The sequence below is a fragment of the Neofelis nebulosa genome, chromosome 10 (assembly GCF_028018385.1).
Source record: "Neofelis nebulosa isolate mNeoNeb1 chromosome 10, mNeoNeb1.pri, whole genome shotgun sequence".
Lineage (NCBI taxonomy): Eukaryota > Metazoa > Chordata > Mammalia > Carnivora > Felidae > Neofelis > Neofelis nebulosa.
The window spans coordinates 106,407,754-106,430,012 of NC_080791.1; the positions used below are offsets into that span (position 1 = coordinate 106,407,754).

At 52.8% G+C, this 22,259-nt stretch overlaps 4 protein-coding genes across 11 annotated transcripts; 1 reads left to right on the plus strand and 3 right to left on the minus strand.

The window, feature by feature from the left end:
- Positions 1 to 1,003: 1,003 nt before the first annotated feature.
- On the minus strand, positions 1,004 to 3,701 carry UBXN1 (UBX domain protein 1). The gene is made up of 10 exons (XM_058689320.1): positions 3,578 to 3,701; positions 3,383 to 3,470; positions 3,190 to 3,243; positions 2,995 to 3,101; positions 2,842 to 2,911; positions 2,411 to 2,602; positions 2,265 to 2,316; positions 2,010 to 2,123; positions 1,313 to 1,505; positions 1,004 to 1,146 (listed from the first exon to the last, which is right to left on the minus strand). The coding sequence occupies exons 2-10, from the start codon at positions 3,439 to 3,441 to the stop codon at positions 1,097 to 1,099; spliced, it is 891 nt and encodes a 296-aa protein (XP_058545303.1). The 5' UTR covers positions 3,442 to 3,470; positions 3,578 to 3,701; the 3' UTR covers positions 1,004 to 1,096.
- A 1,974-nt stretch (positions 3,702 to 5,675) lies between these two features.
- LRRN4CL (LRRN4 C-terminal like) lies at positions 5,676 to 7,922 on the minus strand. The gene is made up of 2 exons (XM_058689327.1): positions 7,737 to 7,922; positions 5,676 to 7,158 (listed from the first exon to the last, which is right to left on the minus strand). Exon 2 carries the CDS (start codon positions 7,151 to 7,153, stop codon positions 6,431 to 6,433), a length of 723 nt encoding a protein of 240 aa, XP_058545310.1. The 5' UTR covers positions 7,154 to 7,158; positions 7,737 to 7,922; the 3' UTR covers positions 5,676 to 6,430.
- Positions 7,923 to 8,591: 669 nt separating this feature from the next.
- BSCL2 (BSCL2 lipid droplet biogenesis associated, seipin) lies at positions 8,592 to 21,193 on the minus strand. Of its 7 annotated transcripts, none has more exons than XM_058689315.1 (12): positions 21,052 to 21,193; positions 18,624 to 18,829; positions 16,877 to 17,193; positions 15,380 to 15,461; positions 11,396 to 11,539; positions 10,232 to 10,366; positions 9,951 to 10,048; positions 9,656 to 9,797; positions 9,433 to 9,499; positions 9,179 to 9,268; positions 8,995 to 9,075; positions 8,592 to 8,857 (listed from the first exon to the last, which is right to left on the minus strand). In XM_058689315.1, exons 2-12 carry the CDS (start codon positions 18,729 to 18,731, stop codon positions 8,685 to 8,687), a joined length of 1,437 nt encoding a protein of 478 aa, XP_058545298.1. In that variant the 5' UTR covers positions 18,732 to 18,829; positions 21,052 to 21,193; the 3' UTR covers positions 8,592 to 8,684. The 7 variants fall into 7 exon arrangements, with proteins under 7 accessions (XP_058545298.1, XP_058545299.1, XP_058545300.1 ...); XM_058689316.1 differs by lacking the exon at positions 21,052 to 21,193 and adding an exon at positions 20,710 to 21,040; XM_058689317.1 differs by lacking the exon at positions 21,052 to 21,193 and having other exon boundaries at positions 9,179 to 9,262; positions 18,624 to 18,762.
- Positions 18,740 to 20,769, plus strand: GNG3 (G protein subunit gamma 3). Of its 2 annotated transcripts, XM_058689337.1 has the most exons (4): positions 18,740 to 18,852; positions 19,224 to 19,445; positions 19,869 to 19,968; positions 20,244 to 20,769. In XM_058689337.1, the coding sequence occupies exons 3-4, from the start codon at positions 19,870 to 19,872 to the stop codon at positions 20,370 to 20,372; spliced, it is 228 nt and encodes a 75-aa protein (XP_058545320.1). In that variant the 5' UTR covers positions 18,740 to 18,852; positions 19,224 to 19,445; position 19,869; the 3' UTR covers positions 20,373 to 20,769. The 2 variants fall into 2 exon arrangements, with proteins under 2 accessions (XP_058545320.1, XP_058545319.1); XM_058689336.1 differs by lacking the exon at positions 18,740 to 18,852 and having other exon boundaries at positions 19,125 to 19,445.
- Positions 21,194 to 22,259: the final 1,066 nt, after the last annotated feature.

Below are 22,259 nucleotides of genomic sequence, written 5' to 3' on the forward strand. Positions count from 1 at the left end.
TTTAACCGTGGCCTCTTTCTAGCAGGGGAATGAGAGGGAAAAGGTCAGCAGCTGTTTGAGGGACTACGAGGATGAGAGCAGCAGTGAGAGGCTGTGATGAAGGAACTTGGGAGGTTCAGAGCCTGAGCCCTAGAGTCAAGCTCCTCAGGTGGGTTGGTTTCCGTAAGTCACGTGCTCTCATGTCCCAGTCTCTAAAATGGGATAATTGGGGGCGCCTGGCAGGCTTGGTAGGCAGAAAGAGACCACGACATTCAGTCTCAGGGTTGTGAGTTCAAGCCTCACACTGGGTGTAGAGATTAAATAAAAACTGTTATACAAATAAAGGTGGCATAACTGTACCAACCCCAGATAATTGCCTTCGTATCTCTGTTAACACATATATTTATTTTGAGAGAGCGAGCAAGCACGAGTTGAGGAGATGCAGAGAGGGAGAGAAGATCCTAAGCAGGTTCCATGCTGTCTGCACAGAGCCTGATGTGGGGCCTGAACCCATGAACCGTGAGATCATGACCTGAGCTGAAGTCAGACGCTTAACTGACTGAGCCACCCAGGTGCCCCCCAAATTACTCTTTAATAGCTAGTACTTACTGGGAACTTATTAAGTGCCAGGGAACGACACTAAAGCACCTGTATCAGCGTTATGTAATACCCATAACAATGAGTTAACAGGTACTATCATCCTTATTTTACAGGAAGCAACTAGGCTGGCTTCAAGAAGTCAAGGGGGGGGAGGGGGTGCCAAAAAAAAAAGAGAGGCAGGCACACAAGTAAGGATCTCAGGCTTATGCACTACCTTACCCACAGGAGCAAATTGTGCTGCTCGTCGTACTCTACCCCCAACGCTTCTCTTAACTTCCCCAAAAGAAAGATCCAGAGATTGTACTCAAGTTTCTGTATGGAAACTGAAGATGAAAAATAAGGTCTGCTTTAAATGCCTTCCCTGTAACCTCTCCCTCTGCCTCAGTTTTGTCCCTCCCAGCCACTCAGGAAGGAGTCAGGCACATACAGAACTCAGAGGGTCTATTTATTAGGAAGGAGATGTCAGTGCTCTATCAAACATGAAGATGTCAGAGAGGGATGGTGGGATAAAGGCCTCTCAGCTGGGACATTTCTTGGCCACAATGAGGACAGCAGAAGGCACAAGTCCTGAAGATGGGAGGAAACAGCTTTGACCTCAAAGATCCTTGCTCTTTGCCCCCCAGAATTTCTGGCTTCATACCATCCCCCCAAAGTCTCTTCCCCTGGCATTCCTTCCTTTCTCAGGCATCCCCTCCCCTCCCCCAAGTCCTGTTTCTGATCGCACGTGTCATACCCAGCTCCTGCAGAGGCCGTTCCATGTCAGCCTCTGAGAAGGCCCGCCGGGGGAAGCCACTGAGCAACTGCACGGGGTCCTGGTCCCCTCCAGGCTCTTCTCCACGGTGGAGCTCCACATAGAGCCTCACAGCTGCCAGCTGTTCCCGTGCCCGGAACGTCTGGGTCAGTGAGGTCCCATCTGGCAGCCTGACCTAGAGGGCAAGCGTGAAACACGGTATTGTGAGCGTCAGAACTGAGTGAGGTGCTCAAGTAAGGAAAAGAAGAGTTGCAAAGTTGGCTCCTGCTTCCTGTTAGACCGGACCGGCGTAATTACTCTTCAAAGCACCTCATGAACAACCACTTATGCTGTGGTTTACTAAGCACTGAAGAGAGGCTCCCAGCTTCCTCACATTTTAACAAAGACGAGATCACCCAAAAACCTCTAGATAAACACCACGTGGTGCAAGTTGCTGTGTAATAAACGAAATGAAAACATGATCAACTAAAAAGGTAATTGCTGAGTAAGAGAGAAGTATGGATTTAAATAAGACTAGAGCAAGTGAAATGCGATATCTTTCCTAAGAGTAGAGGAGGTAGGATTTCAAAAGTCACTTACAAAGAAGGGAGAGGTTTGGCAGAGGGAACATAACTGAAAAAAGCTCTGAGCCAGGTAGACAAAGGGGTCCCAGAAGCAAGACAGGAATTAGAATCAGTACCTGTATGCGACACTGGTCATATTCCCGCTTGGTGGGAGGCTCCTGGCTGGGAGAGGAGGGAACAGGGCCTGGCTCTGTTGGTGGTGACGGCCGAGAACCCACGCTACCACCATACTGGAGGACAAAGGAAAACACTGATCAGGCTCACCCACTCTTAAAAGAAACACACTACGCCCATCCTTTTCCTCTGAAGCTAGAAAAGGGTTTCTACTAGCCTACCTACTTCATGACCCCAGTGTCTTCCCAATCACCTACCTTCTTGGCTCTCTCTGCTTTGTCTCTTTCAATCTTTTCTCGGACTCTTTGTCTGGAATGCAGACAAGAAGAAAGTAGGTCGGACACTGACAAAGCAAATCTAGATTCCTTTCTCCTCTCGTATCCAATATCCCCATCACCCAGACCTGGCTGCTAACTCTTCAGCCTTTTCCCTCCTCCGCTCTTCCGCAGCCCGGCGCATCTCATCTTCCTGTAGCCGCTGTCGGGCAGCTGATAACTCTTGCCCTTGTTTCCTGCGCTGCCGTTCCCGTTCTAATGCCTCTCGCTCCTCTCTTTCTTCCCGCTCCCGCTGCTTCTGGGCCACCAGCTCCAACATCCTGTGTGGCAGAAAGGAAAGAGCTCAAGAGAAATGGACACAGATTGGGAAGGCGAGTTCATAACGGATTCAAAATGAAATCAGGGAACACGCGTCCCAAAAGAGGTGAGGGAAACAAAGAGGAAGCCGCCAAGGAAGGACGGAGGGAGCACGGAAAGTTCCAGGTTCTTTGATCAGACTTGTGCATCATGGAAAAGTGGAAGGTGACCCTCAGAAATGTGACATTGTTCGTGACTATACCTTTTAGTCTGTTCCTGTCTCTCCTCTTCACTCAAAACGGGTTTGCCTTCTCCGGCGTTAGAGCTGGTTCCTACAAACAAGCAATCAGTGTTACTGGCCGTTCATGCTCCTCGAGCTCTCGTGAATAATCACACTGTGTCCCTCAGTCAGGACCTTCAGGGCCGCCTGGCTCCGAGGAGGTGGGTTCCCGTCCCAGGACGTGTCCAAGGGGGGTCGGTAGAGGCTCGTCTACATCGGGGTCGTCTTCGTGCTCCATCAACCTGGCAGGGGAAGTCGGGAGGGACGTTAACAATGAGGCTGCCCCTTCCGGCAGTCCCCAGTCCCCTGCCACCCGGTCTGAGCGCTCACCAGTCCATTGCAGCCTCGATGCCCTGGTTCCCCGTGAGGGCCAGAGCCTTCTCCCTGGGGGCAGAAACACCGTGAATAGCGCCCGCGAGCCATGGTGCGGGTCAGGCTGGGGCGTGGAGCCTGAGACCAGGCTGGGGGAAAGGCGCAGACAGGTCCGCGATCCCCGCGGGCCAGGGTTAGGGGGCTCCCTTACGCGCGTCCCCTAGGGAAGCCCATCTCGATGAGACTCTCCAGAGCCGTCAGCTCCGCCATGGCGCCACCACCGCCGCTTCCGCGGGGACCTGGAGGAGGGCGAGAAGGAGGGCGCAGGGAGGTCAGCGCTGGGGCGCCCCCGAGCCGCCGCACGGTGCCGCCCCCCGACGTCCCAGCCGGGCGTTCTCTTACTTACCCGGCTCTAGACCCGCCGCGGACACTGACGAGAAGAAAGCCGAGGGGAAGCGGAAGTGCCCGGATCTGTTTGGGTCACGTGGGGGCGGACGTGGACGGGTGCCGCCGAGAGCCAGAAAACACAGGCCCGGCCCGGCTCGGCTGCCCGGGCCCCGTGAGGGCGGGGAAGGGCGGTGCATCCGAGGACGCTGACGGGGGAGGCGATACCCCCTCCCCCCCCCCCCCCCCCCCCCCCCAGACTGGGACGCCGGCAGCGGTGGGGAAGAAGGGTGGTGCGGCTTTGAAACCCAAGGGCGGAATGGGGCAAGCTCTGAGCGCAACCAATTGGAAAGTTACTTGGCTTGTTGATCGGGAGCCATAGACATGTTCCTACTCTTTGACCCACTCATCCTCTCCGGGGAATTGAGCCATCCTCCGCTCGCCTGCCAGAGGGATCTTTTGCAAAAACATAACTCTGTGATCCTGTCATCACCTCCCTGCTTAAATATTCTCCATGACACTCCAGTCACTTAGAACGAAACAAGTGCTTAGTAGTCTGGCTTCCTCCGTTTTTTGTTCTTGTTGTTGTTTGTTTAGAGGCCTCTGTAAAGTGAGAATGACAACAATAAGCCCTTCCCTTAGGCACCTGGCAGGAGTGCGCTGTGTACATGTTGGTAGTGCGCAGCGTCATCTCCCACCACTTGCTGGTAATTTGTGCAGATTGCAAAACAGGCCGTCTTGCTTTTCCAGGCGCCTGCACCTACGAGTCCCTCCGCCTGGGATGTCCTGCCTCTTTGGTGGGACTGGTTAATTCCCAATTTCAGACTGGACCCCAGGTTTGCTTTCTAAGGGAATCCGGCTTTGAGCAACCCCCATCCACCTCCCAGCTCCAGTATTTACCCCCTTAAGCATTTATTCCCCTGTGTAGTCCTCGTTGATTACTTAGCCCTACACGCTAGGCCCAGGCTGTTAGATCCCTTAAGGTAAACTCACTTTGAATGTTTATAAGGAGGCAGAGTCATACTAAGTTACTAACATTGATAGTATATGCCCTGGACTTTTATAGAATTAATGTATATTTAATCATCACAACAATCTATATGATTATACTACTGCTAGTCACAGGAAACACACACAGAAAAATGTCACAAAGCTGGTCAATAGCTAAGCTAAGATCCAAACCCATGCAGTATGCATTCACTACACCACTGTGCTATGTTGCCTCTCCATAGTGGAGGGAACATCAGCTTTGGAGCTGGGCATCCTAACTCCTTACTTGTAGCCTCAAACCGTTTAGAACCTCAAATTTCTCATCTCCTCAAAGGGGACACCGTCTTTTGTAATAATGCGGTGAAGAGTAAGTAAGAATGCTTGCAAAGCACGTCTTGAGTAAGGAGAGAGTGGGTCCTCGTTATTTGTAAATGAATAAATGCTGAGGAAATACAGGAAGCAAATTAAAAAAGGGACAAAGTATTCACTACAGTGTGGCAAGTGCATTATAGATAACAAATGCATTCTAAATTTATCCTAGAGGTCCAGTAATTTTTTTTTAAATCCATAATTATATAGGACTGTGTTCTTTCATCTACTTCCAGGTCAGTACCCTATAGAAATGCAAACATGTGAGGATACACAGAGACGTCACAACAAACACTGAAGACAAATGTTCCATTAAAGGGCGACAACTTCTGTCAGTTAAGGAGCATCGTCCTATGGAAAGTTATGCAGCCTTTGAAATAACTAAGGAGGTTACAATTTGCCACAAATCATGGAACGTTGTGGAACATTATCCGTCATCCCTTTAGTGAATAAAGAAAACATTTGCACTGAACAAAGCACTGCTCTGCTAGGGGGTGATTACCTCCCGAGAAAAAGGGGAACTTTCCTTTATGTTCTTCAGTAGTGCTTGAAACTCGTAGAAATGTTATTTCAATAATTAAAAGTTATAAGACCAGCAAAAACGAGGATTGTACTCTGTAGCCATCCCAGACTTTTCTACATCCAGTTAAGTGAAAGAGAAATTCGAAAATACGCACTACTCTGGGGGGAAAAAGGACACACGACGCTGAAAAATAGGTGTGTGGAGGGAAATGAAAAGGATCATGAAAAATGCAAATGCCTTCCTTTAACATATCCTTTAATGTTGGTACAGCGGATGTGCAGTAAACACAAATTGAGGGGAAGTGGGGGACATCCCTTGGGTTTGGGGGTCCCAGACAACAGCTCAGGCAGGTCCCTCTTTCCATCCCGTGTCAGCCATTCATTTTCACCCACTTCAGACACAGGTGAATTCTGACCCCGGTGTGCCCATCTTTGATATCTAAACAAAAGGCAACAGCGGGAATAGCCTTGCCCCAAACTCCCATCCTGCAGCAGCTTGTTCTCAAAATCCCACTGAGGCCACCAATGCGCCAGAGCCCTTTTGAGGGTGTATGACAGGGGTTGCGACTGGCTAACTACAGCCAACAGATCTAATGTGGCCGGGGCCTGATTCCTCAGACCCATGAGCTAAGAATGGTTTCTCTGTTTTTACACTGTCGCATGGCTAAGGAAGTACCTATGCAATACCTTTGCTTTTGTCCTCTGGACCTGCAAAGCCAAAATCATTTACTATCTGGTCCTTTAAGTAAAAAGTTCCCAATGCCTTCTGCTCTGTTCCAAACCTTGGCCTGGAGCAGGACAGAAAGTCTGGGACCTGAACAAGCTCTCAGGATGAGCACTGAGACTCAGCTGGGGCCCGAGTGCCTGACCACCGACTCTGCTGTCCAGGCTGCTCAGGGCAGCAGTGGGAACTGCCTCCTCCCAGGGAGTCCAGGCCGAGCTCTGCTCCCTAAAAGCCTAGGCTCCCCTGGGCCTGAGAGGCCCCCAGGCTGCTTCAGAGCCCTGCTGCGGGTCGGGAGGCCACCCGGCGGCGGGGGCAGCCCCAGCGCTCTCGCAGGCAGAAATGCCAGACCAGAGCAGAGCAGCTCAGCAGGGCCAGCACTGTGCCCACCCCGATAGCCACGTGGACCAGGGTAAGCGGTCTGGGGGGCACGGCCAGCTTCCTGCAGGGCCCGAAGGGAGGGCCACCCACCTCCTCGAGGCCCTCCCCACCTGCCTGCGGCACGCTGCTTTCTCCAGCCCCATTTGCAGCCACGACGCAAACGACGTAAGCGCCCCCGGACTTCAGGCCCTTCAGTTCTGCTCTGCGGACAGTAGAGTTGAGGGGGGGACCCTTCTGGGGAGCCCCGTTGCCCTCCCATAGCAGCAGCCAGTATTGGTGGACCGGAGAGAAGGGGGCGCACCAGTGCACCACTGCGCTGCCATCCTTGGCCACCACGTGCACCTCTCCCAGGCGCGGAGGGTCGGGCGGCTGCGTGGGGCTGGAGAGCCCCGGGCACAGGCAGGCCCTGGGTCCAGCCCTCTGCAGCTCCTTGCACGGCACCTGCAGGTGACGGCAATGGTCATAGTCACAGGGGACGGCCCGCAAAGGAGGCTGTGGCCGGGGTGTCTCGTCTTTGTCCTCTTCCTTAAGGTCTTGAGGGGCCAAGGACTGCGTTCTGGGAACCAAGGAGAAGGTGACAGCCAGGAGCCACAGAAGACAGGGAGAGCCCAGCATGGGGCCTGCAAGGGAAGGAGGTGGATAGGTCAAGACTGCCCAGAGGCCATGCCTTCTAGGGCCCTTCCCTCAACAAAATCTCCGGGGACGGGGAACACAGCTGGGGGCCAGGAGGAGACCAAGAGAGAGGAGGAAAGGAGACTGACACTCTTAATTTGTCCACCAACTTCTGAACAGGCGATATGTACTTGGTTTGGGACAAAAAAAACAAGCAAACAAAAAAAACCCCAAATATAGTCTGACACATGGGTGTGTGACCAGCCATGTGTGAAGTACCAGAAACAGTTAATGAATAAGCAAAGTGCTGGAGGGGAAAAGAAGAGGAAATGATTTATTCAGCCTGGGGAAGAAAGGTGGAATATTTCCCAGCTGCCACCCAGAGAAAAGATCTAAGTAAAACAATCATCGGTGGGAGACAGACACAAAAACCCAAAAGGAGACCGAAATGAGAGAGGAGAGGGAACAGAAGGGGAAACTAAGGACCTTGGAACCCTCTCCACCTGTCAAGGGAGTTCCAGTCCCTGCCTGCTCCCCCCCGCCCCCACCTCCCACCACTCTTCCCTGGCCCCCAGCAGCCTCTCACCGGTGGGTGGGTCTTGCGGCAGCTCAAATCTTCAAGCAGACGTCTTTGGGTCTGAGGCTGAGCCCCCAGGCGCACAGGCTGCGCAGTCAGGTTTTGTCAGTGTCTTCTCTTCAATTTCAATTCTCTTTTGGCTCGAAGCTTTTATACCCTTCAACTATGATGTCACCACGTAGCCCCCCTCCCCCGGCCCCCCCTCTATCCCCGTGAATGCCAAGAAACGGGCTGGTCCCTTCAGAGGGCCTGAGTCACGGGGCCAGGGAAGGGGGTGGGGGGGAGCCACATGCAGCTGTTTCATCTGGAGGCCGGGATGCCTGGGTTCTGAAAGGGGATCGGAATGTGGAAAGCAGCCAGGAGCTGAGAATCAAAAGGCTGAAGTTATGTGGAGGGGTGAGGAGGGGAGCATGAAACTGAGGGCCACCTGGCTGGAATCAGAGAAGAAAACAGCTGTGGGCAGCATGGGGCCTGGGCTACAAAATGCTGTTTCGGTAAAAATCATACCACATCCATGGCAGTCATTTCCTGTCTTCTGCCTCCCAATGGACGGAGAAAGGGAGGGGTGCACAGGCCAGAATGATGTAGCCCAGCTCTCCAGACCCGCCCTACATGATCCCCCTCCCCAGAGGGAGATGAAAGAATCACGTGGATGGAGTGGGCAGGATAGGTTTTCTCTCCTTGGACTTCCTAGGTTTGTGAACGGGAACAGCTGTACCCAAAACAGTCCAGGGTCTGGAGGCCTTCCCCACCGGCAGCCCCCAACAAGACAACCTCCTCCAATTCGGGGTGGCAAGGAGGATGCCTGGGGAACACAGGATTTCCAATGGCCTTGAATCCATTTCAAGGAGTCAGGGAAGCAGCTGGCATGAAAATAGTTTATTGGGGGAAGCCACAGGAAAGGGAAGGGAGTCAGGTGGGAAAGGGCTGGAATGTGGGGACTCTGCCTTGTTCTCTTCAGGAACTAGAGCAGGTGGGCCGCTGTCGGAGATTGCCCACAGAGGGTTCAGAGCTGCCCAGAGTCTCCGGGGCAGGGGCAGGGGCAGGGGCAGGGGCAGGGGCAGAGGCAGGGGCAGGGGCAGGAAGGTTGGCCTCCGTCAGCAAAGCTGCATCTACCCAAGAGCCTGAACCTGGGCCAGGGGAGGGAGAAACAAAGTTAAATCGGAAATTAACCAACCAGGGGCCCTTCTCCCCCAACCAATATAATGTCCCCCCTACCCATATGCCACCCCACTCCGCCTGGGCCCCTGTGCCGAGTGCCCCTCACCATCACTGGCCTCTGGCTCCAGCTCCTCCTCTCCAGTCAAGGGCTGCTGATCGGGTTTCTCCTCCTCCGAGAGCTGACCCTCTGCAGCCACAAGGGGAACGCAGAGGTCAGACTGGAAGAGGCTGAAGGGGACACCTGAGGAGGTGTTAGGAAGGAGGATGGGAGAGCTGCGGCACCGCCATACCTGCCCCTGGCGGGTCTTCAGGGCTCTCACCGCAGTCCTCTGTGATGTCTGACAGCTGCGTTGACTCCTCCTGGCCTTGGGGCCCTGTGCCTCCAGAGCGGGGAGAGGGCAGGGGAGGGCTAGGGTGGCTGCACCCAGGCGACGCCTCCTCCAGCCTGTCCTCTGACCCTCAGCCCAGCTGTGGGGGGCCTAAAGCTTCACCCTGGATAACACGGGAGTCCCCTCTCACCCAGCTCCCCGACCGTCATGCCCACCTGGAGGGTGGGCAGAGATTCTTCGCTGCACTGCCTTCCGGGAACTGTCTCTTTTCCGGACGTTTACCTGTGGAGGAGAAGTTAGTGAGCAGCAAGCGTGTGCTTCCCGCGCAGTGATCTGGGCCCTAACACCGGAGCCCCATGACACGCCCCAGCCCGCCCCTCAGTTAAAGAAGGATCATGAAGTTGGGGGGCGGGGGGGGGAGAGGAGGTCCTTTGTGACCTGCAGAGACAAGCGGTGGCGGGGCCAGATGCCCCCCCACACCCACTGCATGTAGCTGAAGAGCACGATGACGCTGAGGAACGTGAAGTTGCTGGCGATGCCGATGAAGGCACAGGTCATCGGGAAGTTGTACAGCAAGTACCTGAGGCAGGAAGTGGGCAGCGGTTACTGGAAAGCACCAGCCTCCCCGCTTCCCAGAAATCATTTCTGGGGAAGTTCAAGGCAGTTTCCCTCCAAGACAGCCCCCAGGGGAGCTGTGGAGGCCCCCCCCCCCCCCACTCGAGCGGCTCCTCACCTGAGCCCGGTGAAGTGGGCGTGGATGCGGAGGTAGGCTCCGTACATCTGGACGCGCTTGCTGTGGATCTCGATGATCGCGCCGGTGGTCGGCACATACTGCGGAGGGCGGGGCAGCGAGCGTCAGGCCGGGGTCCTGCTGCTGTCACTCTTCCCAGCCCAATCTGAGCCCCACTTGCAGCGTCTGTGGCCGCCCCTGCTGACCGAGCCCAGAGGCTCCTCAGGTAGAACTCTGAGCTCCTGGGGAGAGCAGTCTCTAGTCTTCCTTCGCCCCCCCCTTACCGAGTTCTCTCTGTATTCCGGGTAGAGCTCCACCTCCAGGAGCTGCTTCTGCTCTGCAAAGCCAAACAGCAGGAGGCTAGAGAAGACCAGTGTGTCAAGCATCTGGAGCAGGTTTGAGCGGTAATGCAACATCACCTGCCGGAGCCAGGGCGAGGAGGGGAGAGGTTGGGGATGGGCACCCCCAGACTGCCACCGCCCTACCAACCCCTCAACCTTCCTCGGGTCCCCTGCTCCCTCATTTTCACTTCCTACCATGCCCCCACCCCCCCCCCCCAAACAAGCCTTGGCCCAATCATTCCAACTGCTTGAGTAACATCCCTCCTCTCCTCAATCCACGTCTCCATTCCAGCGCAACAAAGGTCCCTCTTCTAAGAACTTCATGGGTTAAGCCCAACACCGTCTCTGATCTTTCCCCCACGCAGTTCTACGATCCAGAATAGACCCTAAGTTCCAGTGCTCCAGCTGAAGCATTTTTCCCCGTGTAGACATTCAGAGATACGCTTCATCACGTGGCTCTGTTGACAGTTCATGTTAAGAATGGAGTCTTGGGGCCTGGGTGGCTCAGTCGGTTAAGCAGCCGACTTCAGCTCAGGTCATGATATCACGGTTCGTGAGTTTGAGCCCCGTGTCAGGCTTTGTGCTGACAGCTCAGAACCTGGAGCCTACTTCGGAGTCTGTGTCTCCCTTTCTCTCTGCCCCTCCCTTGCTTGCTCTCTCTCTCTCTCTCTCTCAAAACTAAACATTAAAAAAAAAAAAAAAAAAAGAAGAATGGAGTCTAATATTTATTGCACGCCCACCATGTGCTAAACCCTAACTGGTCTCGCTATGGGACCATTACTTTCATACCCAGTTAATAAGGCTTTGTAACCAAGGAGTTAAAGAAGTAGTCTCTCAGCTAGTAGGTTTCTGAGACAGAATGCCAGCAGACATCCGCCGGGCTCTAAAGAAGCCCATTTTGGCTCCCCTCTTCAGGCTTTGCCCCAAAGCTGGACGTGCTCATCAGATACCTGGGGTGTCTGTCTGGCTTGGTAAACTGACTCCTCTTCCCGATCCTGATGTGTCTGTGACCTCCAGAGCTAGGATGTTTTCTCCTGGAACCCTACCCAGATATTCTGCCATCCGCTGTCATCGCCACACCCTCCCAGATAGGCCACGGACACTTACGGAGCGTGAAGAAGTGGAGATGATTCGGCCACCTCTGGTGTAGCATGAAATGGTGACTAAGAACATGCCCAAGTCTTGATTCACAGGGGACTCTGGCAGCTCAAGCTCTAAGGTGACGCGGTACGGCTGTCCATACATCAGCACCTGCCCAAGGTAGCCCCCATCTCTCTTCAAAAAATTTTGTTTTTAATTGTACGGTCTCTGTTCCACCTCCCCCCATCCCTCCGAATAGGGCCACAATCTCCCTGGTTAGCGGAGTAGGCCTCTCAGGGCTCTCATCCCAGGAGGGTGCTGCCCCCTTGTGGTGGCCAGGTCCCTCCTACTTCGGAGAGCTTCGGCATCCTATGCTTTGGCTAAACCGCTCTCTGCTCTGTTCTGAGAAAGGCTGCGTCACACATTTCTTTTCCAAAAGTGAACCATCCTGTTGCCAACTGGGCCATCTGTGACTCAGGCCTCTGTCCCCGTGAGGCCATCCCCCTGGGCCCAGCCCGCCTTCACTTATATTATTAATTAACCAAGCACCAACTCCCGAGCCACCTCTCAGTCTCTGTCACTCCAGATCATCTTTGTGGCACTCTGGGTCCTTACCTGGCTTCTTTTGGTAGAACCCTGAGACTCACAGTGGGAAGGCGTCTTCATTGGGATTAACCTCAGAAAGCTAAAGATTTGCCACCAAACATACCCTAGTTTTTCCTGACCATTCCTGTACTCTTCTAACCCTTTATTCAGCTCTCACCTGCAGCATGACCTCAGGGTGCATATACAAGAATCACAGGGGCAAGAGTAAAGTTTCTGTATTTAAGGGAACGGATTTTTTTTTTTTTTTTTTTGAGAGAGCGAGCACGGGGGAGGGGCAGAAAGAGAGACAGAGAATCTGAAACAGGCTCTGTGCTGACAGCAGACAGCCTGATGTGGGGCTTGAACTCACAAACCGTGAGACCACGACCTGAGCCGAAGTCGCACACTTAATCGACTGAGCCATCCAGGGACCCCCAAGGGGAATGAATTTTAAAAAACCAAAACCAAAACCCAACCCATAGTGAATCGCCTCCAAAATCCAGATATGATTGAGGGTGTGTTGAGCACTATCACTAAGGTAAAATGTGGAAAACTACTTCTCAAAGTCCTTTTTTATACAGATTCTGCTTTTCAGAATGAAGTACTATCTGTTGGAAAAAAAAAATGGATTCCATGACATTCCTAGCCCCCAGAAGAGGCCTGATGAAGCCAGCTGCTTCACTGAATTCTTTGCAACATTATAGTACGTAGTTCTCAGGGTGGGTTGGAGGGAAATAGAGTGACTCCAAGCTTATGGGTAGGAGTTTCTTTTTGGGGTGATTCAAATGCTCTAAAATTGTGCTGGTTGCTTAAAGTCTGCATACACTAGAAACGACAGAACTATAGATTTTAAATGGGTGAATTGTATAGTATGTGAGTTATAGCTCAATAAAGCTGTTTCATATATGTTTTTATTTTTTATTATTATTATTATTTTTTTAATTTTTTTTCAACGTTTTTTATTTATTTTTGGGACAGAGAGAGACAGAGCATGAACGGGGGAGGGGCAGAGAGAGAGGGAGACACAGAATCGGAAACAGGCCCCAGGCTCCGAGCCATCAGCCCAGAGCCTGACGCGGGGCTCGAACTCACGGACCGCGAGATCGTGACCTGGCTGAAGTCGGACGCTTAACCGACTGCGCCACCCAGGCGCCCCTTTTTTATTATTTTTTTAAAGCTTATTTATTTTTGAGAGAAAGAGACACACAGAGTGTGAGTGGGGGAGGGTCAGAGAGAGAGGGAGACATAGAACCCGAAGCAGGCTCCAGGCTCTGAGCTGTCAGCACAGAGCCCGACGTGGGGCCTGAACTCACAAACGGTGAGATCAGACCCGAGCTGAAGTCAGACGCCTAACCGACTGAGCCACCCAGGAGTCCCATATAGATGTTTTTAAACTAGTAATTCCGTCTAAATAAACATCATCTCCTCCAATGGGATCGATCCACGGAATTGAATGTCAGAATCTTGAGAATGACTCCACACCTTTGTTCACACCGGTCTGCCTGATGGGCAGATTCCCCTCCTGTTCCTCCTTTCCCACCCAACAATCACCCTTCCTTAAAAGGTCTACTTTGAGCCTCTCCCTCCAATCCTTCACAACTTCTTCTGAAATGCAGAATCTGTATCTTACACTCTGCTACTTTATATAATGAACGAAATGATCAACCCGCTTTAATTACCAGGGACTACCCTGATTGGAGTCTCTGATATTGACATCCCCTCACCCTTCATCTTTCCCTTCCTTCCTCATCCAGCAGCCTCACACACAATTATTTTAGGCTCTCTGAGCCACCATGCGGATCTCCACAATGGACAGCCACACAACTGTATGCACCATTTCAGGTGCAGATGTTCTGTGGCTTTGTTTCTAATTCCTTCTCAATGTATTCCATTTATTATTATTTTGAGCCACAAAAGCACACTGAATCAATGCCTTCACAGATGACTCTGTCATGATCTCCAAACTCCTTTCCCGGCAGGATTAAAATGAGAAATCTCTGCCTTGCAATAGCAACATTCTACCTCACTACTTTGAAATCTTCCATTTGGGACCCACTCACCTGGGACCCAAGGTAAGTGTTCTTGATAGTGTATGGCTACCTGGTGGTTGACTGGAAGGAGGGAAAGGATACGCAATCTCCCAGGTTATTGTATTGTCAAACAAGTCCAGGCTAAACACCAATCCCAGGGGACCCCAGATGCTAATGCTTACACTCCTCCCTTCAGAGTGACCATTTATTTCTATCCTGTGTAAGTCAGTGTCCTCTCAAGAACCACTTTTAAAAGACACTTTCCAGGGGCGCCTGGGTGGCTCAGTCGGTTAAGCGTCCGACTTCGGCTCAGGTCATGATCTTACGGTTCGTGGGTTCGAGCCCCGCGTCGGGCTCTGTGCTGACAGCTCAGAGCCTGGAGCCTGTTTCGGATTCTGTGTCTCCTTCTCTCTGTGACCCTCCCCCGTTCATACTCTGTCTCTCTCTGTCTCAAAAATAAATAAACGTTAAAAAAATTAAAAAAAAAATAATAAAATAAAAAAATAAAATAAAAGACACTTTCCAGGGGCACCTGGGTGGCTCAGTCAAGTTGATTCTTGATTTTGGCTCAGGTCATGATTTCACGGTTCATGAGATTGAGCCCTGGGTTGGGCTCTGTGCTGAGCGTGGAGCCTGCTTGGGATTCATATTCATTCATATTCTCTCTCTCTCTCTCTCTCTCTCTCTCTCTCTCTCTCCAGATTCATATTCTCTCTCTCCTCCTCCTCCCTCCCTCCCTTTCTGTCCCTCCCTGGTTTGCTCTCTCAAAATAAATAAACATTAAATAAAGTTCTTAGTAAGTTTGACCACTGATTATTACTAATTATGTTGCTAACGACTCAAAACACTCTGGTCATCAAAAACAATGTTGATGCTCCAAAGGTCCTTTTGAAGTGTTCAGGGAGCCTACCCTTTTCAGGGCCTCCACCAGCTTGCCTAATATAAATAGATGCACCCCCATTCTGCATTTCCCAGGGATTCTGGGTTTGTTGAAGTCATACTGGCATGTGGCCATCTCCTGGCACAGTACCCTTTGTAACGGCAGGTTACACATATTTGTCAACAGTTTCATAATCTTATATACAGGCTTTCAAAACGCTTGGGTGGTTTCCATCCCAGTCCAGTGACATAGCTGATTGGTTGATTCACATTCACTGAGGTCTAAAACACATCTAATAGCTATAGCTTGTCTGAAATAATCTGAGAGAGCATCGCTAACATCTGCAGCAGGAACATCCACACGCTTCAGATTTTACTTTTTCTTTAACCTCCTTTTCCTTGAGAGCCTTCCTCTTAGTCTCCATTCCTCAATCCCTGCTCACCAGGTCTTTTTCAAGCCCTCCGATTTCAAGTCTTCAGAGCTCTAATGAAACCTCTCTTCAGCTCCCATACTCACCCGATCACGTCCACCCTTAGCCAGCGAGACATTGGCAACAGGGAAGGAGCAGAGTAAGGAGGTGGAGGAATCACAGTCAGTCCTAGATGAGAATGGGGATGATACTCTGCTAAGTTAAGAGGGTCTGCCTTACCTGTCTGTACACTTCCTTGGGCCCCTAGGGCTCCCTCTTGTCCCCCATCCCTTCTTCCAGAACAGGCACCCTTCTCTCTGTCAGAGAGAGATGGAGAAGAAATGCAGCCAGGAGATTCAAGACACCTGAATGATTCTTTCTCTTCCTGCCACCTCAGCTCATCTCTCATTAGAGTGGAAATTCTTAAGCAGGACTCCATGGACACTTCATTGAACGGTTTCAGACTCAAATGTTTCTAAAGACTCACTTGGAGAGCTTCATAAAAATGCGGATTCCTGGGTCCTAGCCCCAGAGTCTGATTTAGTAGTTCTGGTCTGGGGCCTAGTTTGAGGAAAGTCCTCCCAAGGAATCCACAGATGGTCTTAAAGAGGCTGACACACCCCTCCAACTTGTAAGCAAAATTATACATGGGTGTGCGTATGTATATATACATATATATACACACATACATATACACATATGTGTATGCATATATATATATATATATATATATATATATATATATGTACAGATGTCTGTATAAGCTTTAAGTAAGTTCTACACCCAACATGAGGCTTGAATTCATGACCCTGAGATCAAGGGTCACATGCCCTCCCGACTGAGCCAGACAGATACTCCCTTGCATACATGTTTTTATAGCAGAAAGGGCCATAGCTTTCATGAGATCCATGCCTCCTAAAAGTTTAAGCAGCTCTGACTTAGAAATTACAGTTCATGATCAGGGACTCAAGACAGGGGAGGGGGAAAATGACTTTGGACCATTGATAACAATGTCCTTGTCAGTATCTCTAGATTAGTCCTATGGCCCATGTTAAGAGAAGGGGAGAGAATTTGGTTAAGGCCCGTAAAATCAGAAGGAACTAGGCAAGTCCCAGGCAAGAAGCAGGACTCTGGGACTTTAGGTACCTAGTCACTTTGTGCTTGCATAATCTCTATTGTGCAGGATTATCAGGAGTGGGAGGAAGGCAACTTGTTGCTTTCCTAATACGTTCTTTACTGAAGGCTAGCTTAGTTCTGAGATGACTCGAGGGATGTGGTTGGCTAAGAGGTCTAGAGCGGCCCTGAGAGAGGTCTGATCCAACCCAAACAGAACAGACCCACACAGTGACAGCCTAAAAGAGGGATTTTTTTTTTCCTTCTTTTTAATCAAAGATTTCAGTAACCAGAGGTAGAGCTAGGACCTCAGAGCACTACAAACCCAGAGCTCCCTCAGCCTTGGGCTGTGGAAGGTAAGAAATCATATAAACACACTGGGCTCCAATGTTCTCCTCTGTAAATGAGGGGGTTGAACTGAAAAAGCTCTAAGGGCCCTAACAGCAATTCTCTCAAAGGATGACTCCACTTCAGGAGAAGACCCCTCTCACCTGTAGTAGAAATGCACAGGGCTGAGGTGGCTGACTGTCGGCATGTAGGAATAGTAGAAAGAGCCGTAGAGGAAGACAGACACCCAGAGCAGGAGAAGGACGGTACAGAAGAGCACCCCAAACTGCAGCAGCAGCTTGCGGGCACGACCCGCCAAGACGTGGCCCACCTCCTGGGCCCACAGCAAGGCGGGTACTGGTGGGTCATTGACCATGGCAGGGAGTGCGGAGTGTCTGGCCCCAGGTTCAAGCTTTGAGTTCTTAGCTGCTCGGTCACTTGGACGCCACCCCTGGCCATGGGATGAAGAAGCTGGTGGTTCCTGGAAAAAGACGGAGAGGGGGGAAAATGGCTCTTTCCCCAGGGATGGTGGAGACAACAAGGACAAGTTTACTGGACTGGCTTTGAGGAACCAGCGATAGCTGGACAGACACAGCATAGACTTTGTTTCATATGGCTTTTCTCCAAATGGCTACGCTTCCCAACCAATTATCCCTTCCCTTTCTTTCACTGTGCTTTCTTCACCCCCAGTGACAGAACAACTTCGCTGAATTTGTCCTCTGGACACCTGATTCTGGGACAGGGCACCTTGACACTCATCCATAGCAATATATAATATACATAAAACGAGCACCTTAAAAGGCTTTTATACACGTGATGACACGGAGTCCACACTGCGAGGTGGCTGCACGGAGAGACTGCGCGACTTGCCTAAGGTCGTACAGCCGCACTGAGAGCCAGCTGCCTAAGTGCCGTCAGAACTGTCACCCGAGTTTCTCCTCTCCCGAGCGCACAACTGCGCTCGCTCCCGGACAGGGCCGCCCTCCGCGCCGGGCCGGGAGTCCTGCAGCCAACGGCCGCTCCCCGCCACCACCCCTTCCGGCTGGCGGTGGGCGCGGCGCCCGGAGCCCCCACCGAACCGCGCCCCCAGGGAAACCAGCCCGCCCGCCGCCGCAGCTCTGCAGACTCACCAGCTCGCGGGCTGCCGGGGCAACGGCGACAAGAGACTTCCGCCTCCCGTGGAAGCCCCGCCCCCTCCCGCCGGCCGCCTTTGCGGCCCCGGGAGGCGGGACCTCACTCAGGGGAGGAGCCCGGCGCAAGGGGCGGGGTCTGCCGGGCGGCGGGTTTCCCACCTCGCGCTCCGCGCAGAGTCTCTCCCTGCGGTGGGTTACCCAAACCAAAGAGGACAAGCGCCTTCCTTCAGGCCTCAAGATTTGCCCCCACGGCATGCTATGAGTCAGCAGCATCCCCCCTCAGGCCGGCCCTCCGCCCACCTTCACCACCGGCCATTTAAACCCCGCAAAGGGGGAAAGAGGCGGTTATCCAGCTGGCGCTGATTTTTGTCGCCCACAGCTCCTTGCACCTGTAGGCGTCCTAGGCGGAGGGCACTGCCGGCTGGCCGGCTGGCCCCTATTCACAGCTGTGATAGTATTTCAGCTCCGTGTTTTGTCTCCAGCATTTGGGATCGACCTCCTCTGACCCTAACTAGACTCCCTCAGAGTCCCCACAGCGCACCAATCTAGACTAGATCTTGGCAGACGGTACCTTCTATTTTGTACATGACTCTTCACCCCGAATAACATCCCTCAGAGGGTAAGGTCAGTGTACGTCTTTGCATTCCACACAGCACCAAGCACAGCTCTGCAGGTCTGGGAAGTATTCTATCAAACCAATTCCCCCCACCCAAAACCCACCCAGGAAGCCCATCTGTTTCAATAAACACCCAATGACTCTCCCCACAATTCCCCCTACCTCTTCTTTGTCCGATTCTTTGATCTGGTATCTGCACACCTCTTTCCCCCCAGCTTCTTGTTCTTTAGGCATCTTCCTGACGTCCCTTGTCGCCCCTGGATCTTCCATTCGAATCACTTGTGGCTAGAATATGAACTGGTTGGTGATCTAGAAGCTGGTTACCTGTAGCTCATCACATTTTCCTGGGTATAGGGAATGGAGGGTCCCTGGGAAAGACAAGAAGATTCAGGTACTACATGCTATGTCAGAGCGGAGGGAGGAGGGAGGAGGGGAGGGCGACTGCCCAGCTGATGTCAGATTTTCAAATGAGCAGGGTCCCCCGCAGCCAGTACTGACTCCACTGCAGGGGATGTCACAGGTCCAGACCACCCCATTTAAAGGGGGGGGGGGGGAGGAGAGTCGGCCTGGGCCTCAGCTCCTTCCAGCTCCTTCGTAGCCCAGACTCAGAATGCCTGCAATGGGGGAAGGGCAGCTAAGAGAGACCGGTAACAGTGGGGGTGTGCGTAGGGGCTGCAGTCAGCAGCCAGGCTCCCCCATTGGCCGGGCAGTTGGTATGCTCCAGTATCCGAGCAGCTCCTTCTAGCATCCTTCATCCTTCAGGTACCAGCGTCTGGGCAGTGCTTGAGCTTCAGGAACTGGGTCCAGCCCTCGACGGACCTCTGCCCTGACCCTCCCCAGTGGCCTTCTTTGTGTCAGCTGCTTCGGCTGCTGCAGCAGATACTTTCAGCGGCAACTCCCTGCAAGGTGGGGCACCCATCTCAGGCAGGTTTTGTGCACCCCACTGACTACTCCCCAGGGCTGCCACACTGCCTGTGGCTTCAGGTGAGTAGGGAGCATCCTGCTTTTCTCCCGTTGGGGCTCAAGGGGGCAGGTGGGGGTTATGTGCCCTCCTCAACAGGGCGGGGCTCTTTCTGGTTGAGGCTTCCAGAGCTGGGAACACATGGCTGGAAGAGCCAAAAAGCCTTAAATCGTTTGTATGTTTAATGATCTGTGGCCCAGGTCGTGTGGGAATTTGGGGGGGGGGGGGGTATCTCATCTCACCTTCTCCATTTCCTTAGCCTGGGAAGACAGGGATGGGAAAGGCCCCTGGAGGATGGAGATACGAGAAACAAAATACTGGGCCACATGACCCCAGCCTTGTAAAGGCAGATGAAAAATGAACATGGGAGGGGGGGTCTTCAGATAAGATTAGGCAGCACCCACCCACCTCCATTATGCTCCGAGCTATCCCTCTCTTTTCTCCAGGATGAAAGGGGAGACCCCTGTGAACAGCACTATGAGTATTGGGCAAGCCCGCAAGATGGTGGAACAGCTTAAGATTGAAGCCAGCTTGTGCCGGATAAAGGTGGGTGGACCCTGGATCCTATTAGTTGGCCCACTTGTGCTGTAGGTCCCCAAACCTCAGGTTAAGAGAGGTTTTCTTTCCTTGACTCCCTGCCATCAGGGGAGGAGTCTCCGGTTCTGTAAGGGCAGCCGTCCCCTGGACGCTGTCGGGAATGAGGGAAGAGAATACTGTCTTAAGGAGCCCTAGAGATGGCAAAAGATAACCCACTTGGGGAGGGAGGCTGCAGCCCCTCTCAGGGGATCTGGCTAACCATTCCCCTCCTGGCTGTGTCCCAGGTGTCCAAGGCAGCAGCAGACTTGATGACTTACTGTGATGCCCACGCCTGCGAGGATCCCCTCATCACCCCTGTGCCCACTTCGGAGAACCCCTTCCGGGAGAAGAAGTTCTTCTGTGCCCTCCTCTGAGTCGCCCCGTCCCTCCCCACAAGCTCTTCACCTTTCCTTCTCCTAGGCCCTTCCTTAGGTCAGTAACTGTCGTGAGCCCCTGAGGGTCCCTGCATCCCATCCCTAGCCCTTGTCCAACCCTGTGAGGTTATCTGAAGCACAAAGCTCTCCGTCATCTATCTGTCGACCCCATTTCCTCGCCCACTTCGGCCGACCCCAAGTACCCCCTGACTAGGGGAGCCCCCTTAGCTCCGTCCCCAGAAGGGCCGTCCGACTGCCAGCGTCCTGCCGGCTTCTCTCTGTGACCCGCTCAGACAATGGAGAGAGGGATGGGCCGGGTGCTTGCTCTCAGTCTCACCTGGAGCTATCAGAAGGGTAAAGCCATTTGAAGAATAAAGTCATCCAGAGTCTCAGAGGACAGCTCCTGTGTTAGCGTTCTTGGGGAGAGGATCATCAATCTGTAGATCTGGGACTGTGTACGGCAGGTGAAAGGCTTGCCATACCCAAGGAATAGGGCTAGTCAAATCAGTTTAGACACTGTCTAGGATCGGAGACCGCCTGGATTGGGGGGATGGCGGGCGCAAGAGAGCGTCTCGAGTGGAAGAATTTAGTTACAACAGACACTCAGGGGGCCACGGAAAGCACTCACACCCCCGCGCGCGCGCGAAGGCACTGAACGTAAATGAAAGTGAAAACAGACCGAACAGGGCGGCTCTTAGGAAGGGATCTTGAGGGCAGTCGCAGACAGCAGGAACTCAGTAACGGAGGGGAGGAGCTCGGCCCCAGTTCCTGCGAAGGGGCAGGTTTTGCTTCTAAGATGGCCGCGCCCACAGTGGGCCCCTTTCCAAGATGGCCACCGCCACGGGATCCGCGCCAATATGGCGGCCCCACGTCACTGGGTTTCACCGTACAGGGCTTCCGAGCTATCCCCATACTTAAAATGGCGGCCCCAGGCATCTGGAGTTCTCAATATGGTCCCTTCTGTGTTCATCTGGTCTCAAAATGGCTGCCCCTGCCCTCGTCAACTCGATGCCCATTCCTACCCACCCCGGAGTCTCGAAGTCGACGTCCCCCCAATCCAGGTGAAGGCACACGGGTGACTATAAGCAAAGATCGTGGGACAAGGGGACCCCGGCAAGCACAGCGTAGCAGGCGCTGGGAGCGTGGATCTTGCGAGGGAATCTCGTTTCTACTGCTTGCCAAGCAGAGGATGCCTTTGGAGTGTAAACAGAAGTGTGCGGTCAATGCCCGGCGCCGTTCCTCTCAGGCGCCCTTCCTTGGTTGCCTCCTGGTGTCCCTAGGAGCTGGATAAGCCCGAAACTGTTTCAGTTTGGGCTTCCTGGTAGAGCTTACTATGTTCCCTTTTCCCTCTCAGACCCATTCGGTCACATCCGCCAGAAACAACGTCCCCGCCCCTCGTGTGCCTACCAACCTTCGTAGTGGTCCCAGCATGCTGTCTGGCCAGATGCCAAAACTAAGGCTTAAGGTCTCATGAGCGCCTCCCAGATTCAAACTTGGCGGAGGTTTAGAAGCCCAGAATGCTCTTCTAGAAAAAAGCCTTTTCCTTCCAAGGGCGAACATATGGAGGTGGGACCTGGGCCAAGGCAGGTAAGCTAACAGTCCGAGGGTGTCTGCTTCTTATGCACTATCAACATCCCCCAAATTCAGGAATACATCCTAACTGTAGGAAGCCTAGGTCATGTTTCTTGCTGGAATATACTTTGCGGGGGTGGGGAATGGGGGGGGGGTGCTGAAGGGAGGAGCCACCCTGAAGTAACAGAAGGGTGACCTGTTTTAGGGATAGCCATCACCCCCAGCTTCCCCACACCCCCACTTCCTTCACGCAGTAAGACAGTAAGCGTACAGGAATGCAGAGAGGAAACCAAGGGAATAAAGGGCATTCTACCA

Coding starts and splice junctions, on each gene's coding strand:
- UBXN1 (XM_058689320.1), bottom strand. CDS start 3,441: ATGGCGGAGCTGACGGCTCTGGAGAGTCTCATCGAGATGGGCTTCCCT. Junction 3,244..3,382: donor GGCTTCCCTAGGGGACGCGC/GTAAGGGAGCCC, acceptor TTCTGCCCCCAG/GGAGAAGGCTCTGGCCCTCA. Junction 1,147..1,312: donor ACGGCCTCTGCAGGAGCTGG/GTATGACACGTG, acceptor TCCCATCTTCAG/GACTTGTGCCTTCTGCTGTC.
- LRRN4CL (XM_058689327.1), bottom strand. CDS start 7,153: ATGCTGGGCTCTCCCTGTCTTCTGTGGCTCCTGGCTGTCACCTTCTCC.
- BSCL2 (XM_058689315.1), bottom strand. CDS start 18,731: ATGGAAGATCCAGGGGCGACAAGGGACGTCAGGAAGATGCCTAAAGAA. Junction 11,540..15,379: donor CTAAGGGTGGACGTGATCGG/GTGAGTATGGGA, acceptor TACCTTGGGCAG/GTGCTGATGTATGGACAGCC. Junction 9,269..9,432: donor AATCTCTGCCCACCCTCCAG/GTGGGCATGACG, acceptor CCCGCTCTGGAG/GCACAGGGCCCCAAGGCCAG.
- GNG3 (XM_058689337.1), top strand. CDS start 19,870: ATGAAAGGGGAGACCCCTGTGAACAGCACTATGAGTATTGGGCAAGCC. Junction 19,969..20,243: donor CCAGCTTGTGCCGGATAAAG/GTGGGTGGACCC, acceptor GCTGTGTCCCAG/GTGTCCAAGGCAGCAGCAGA.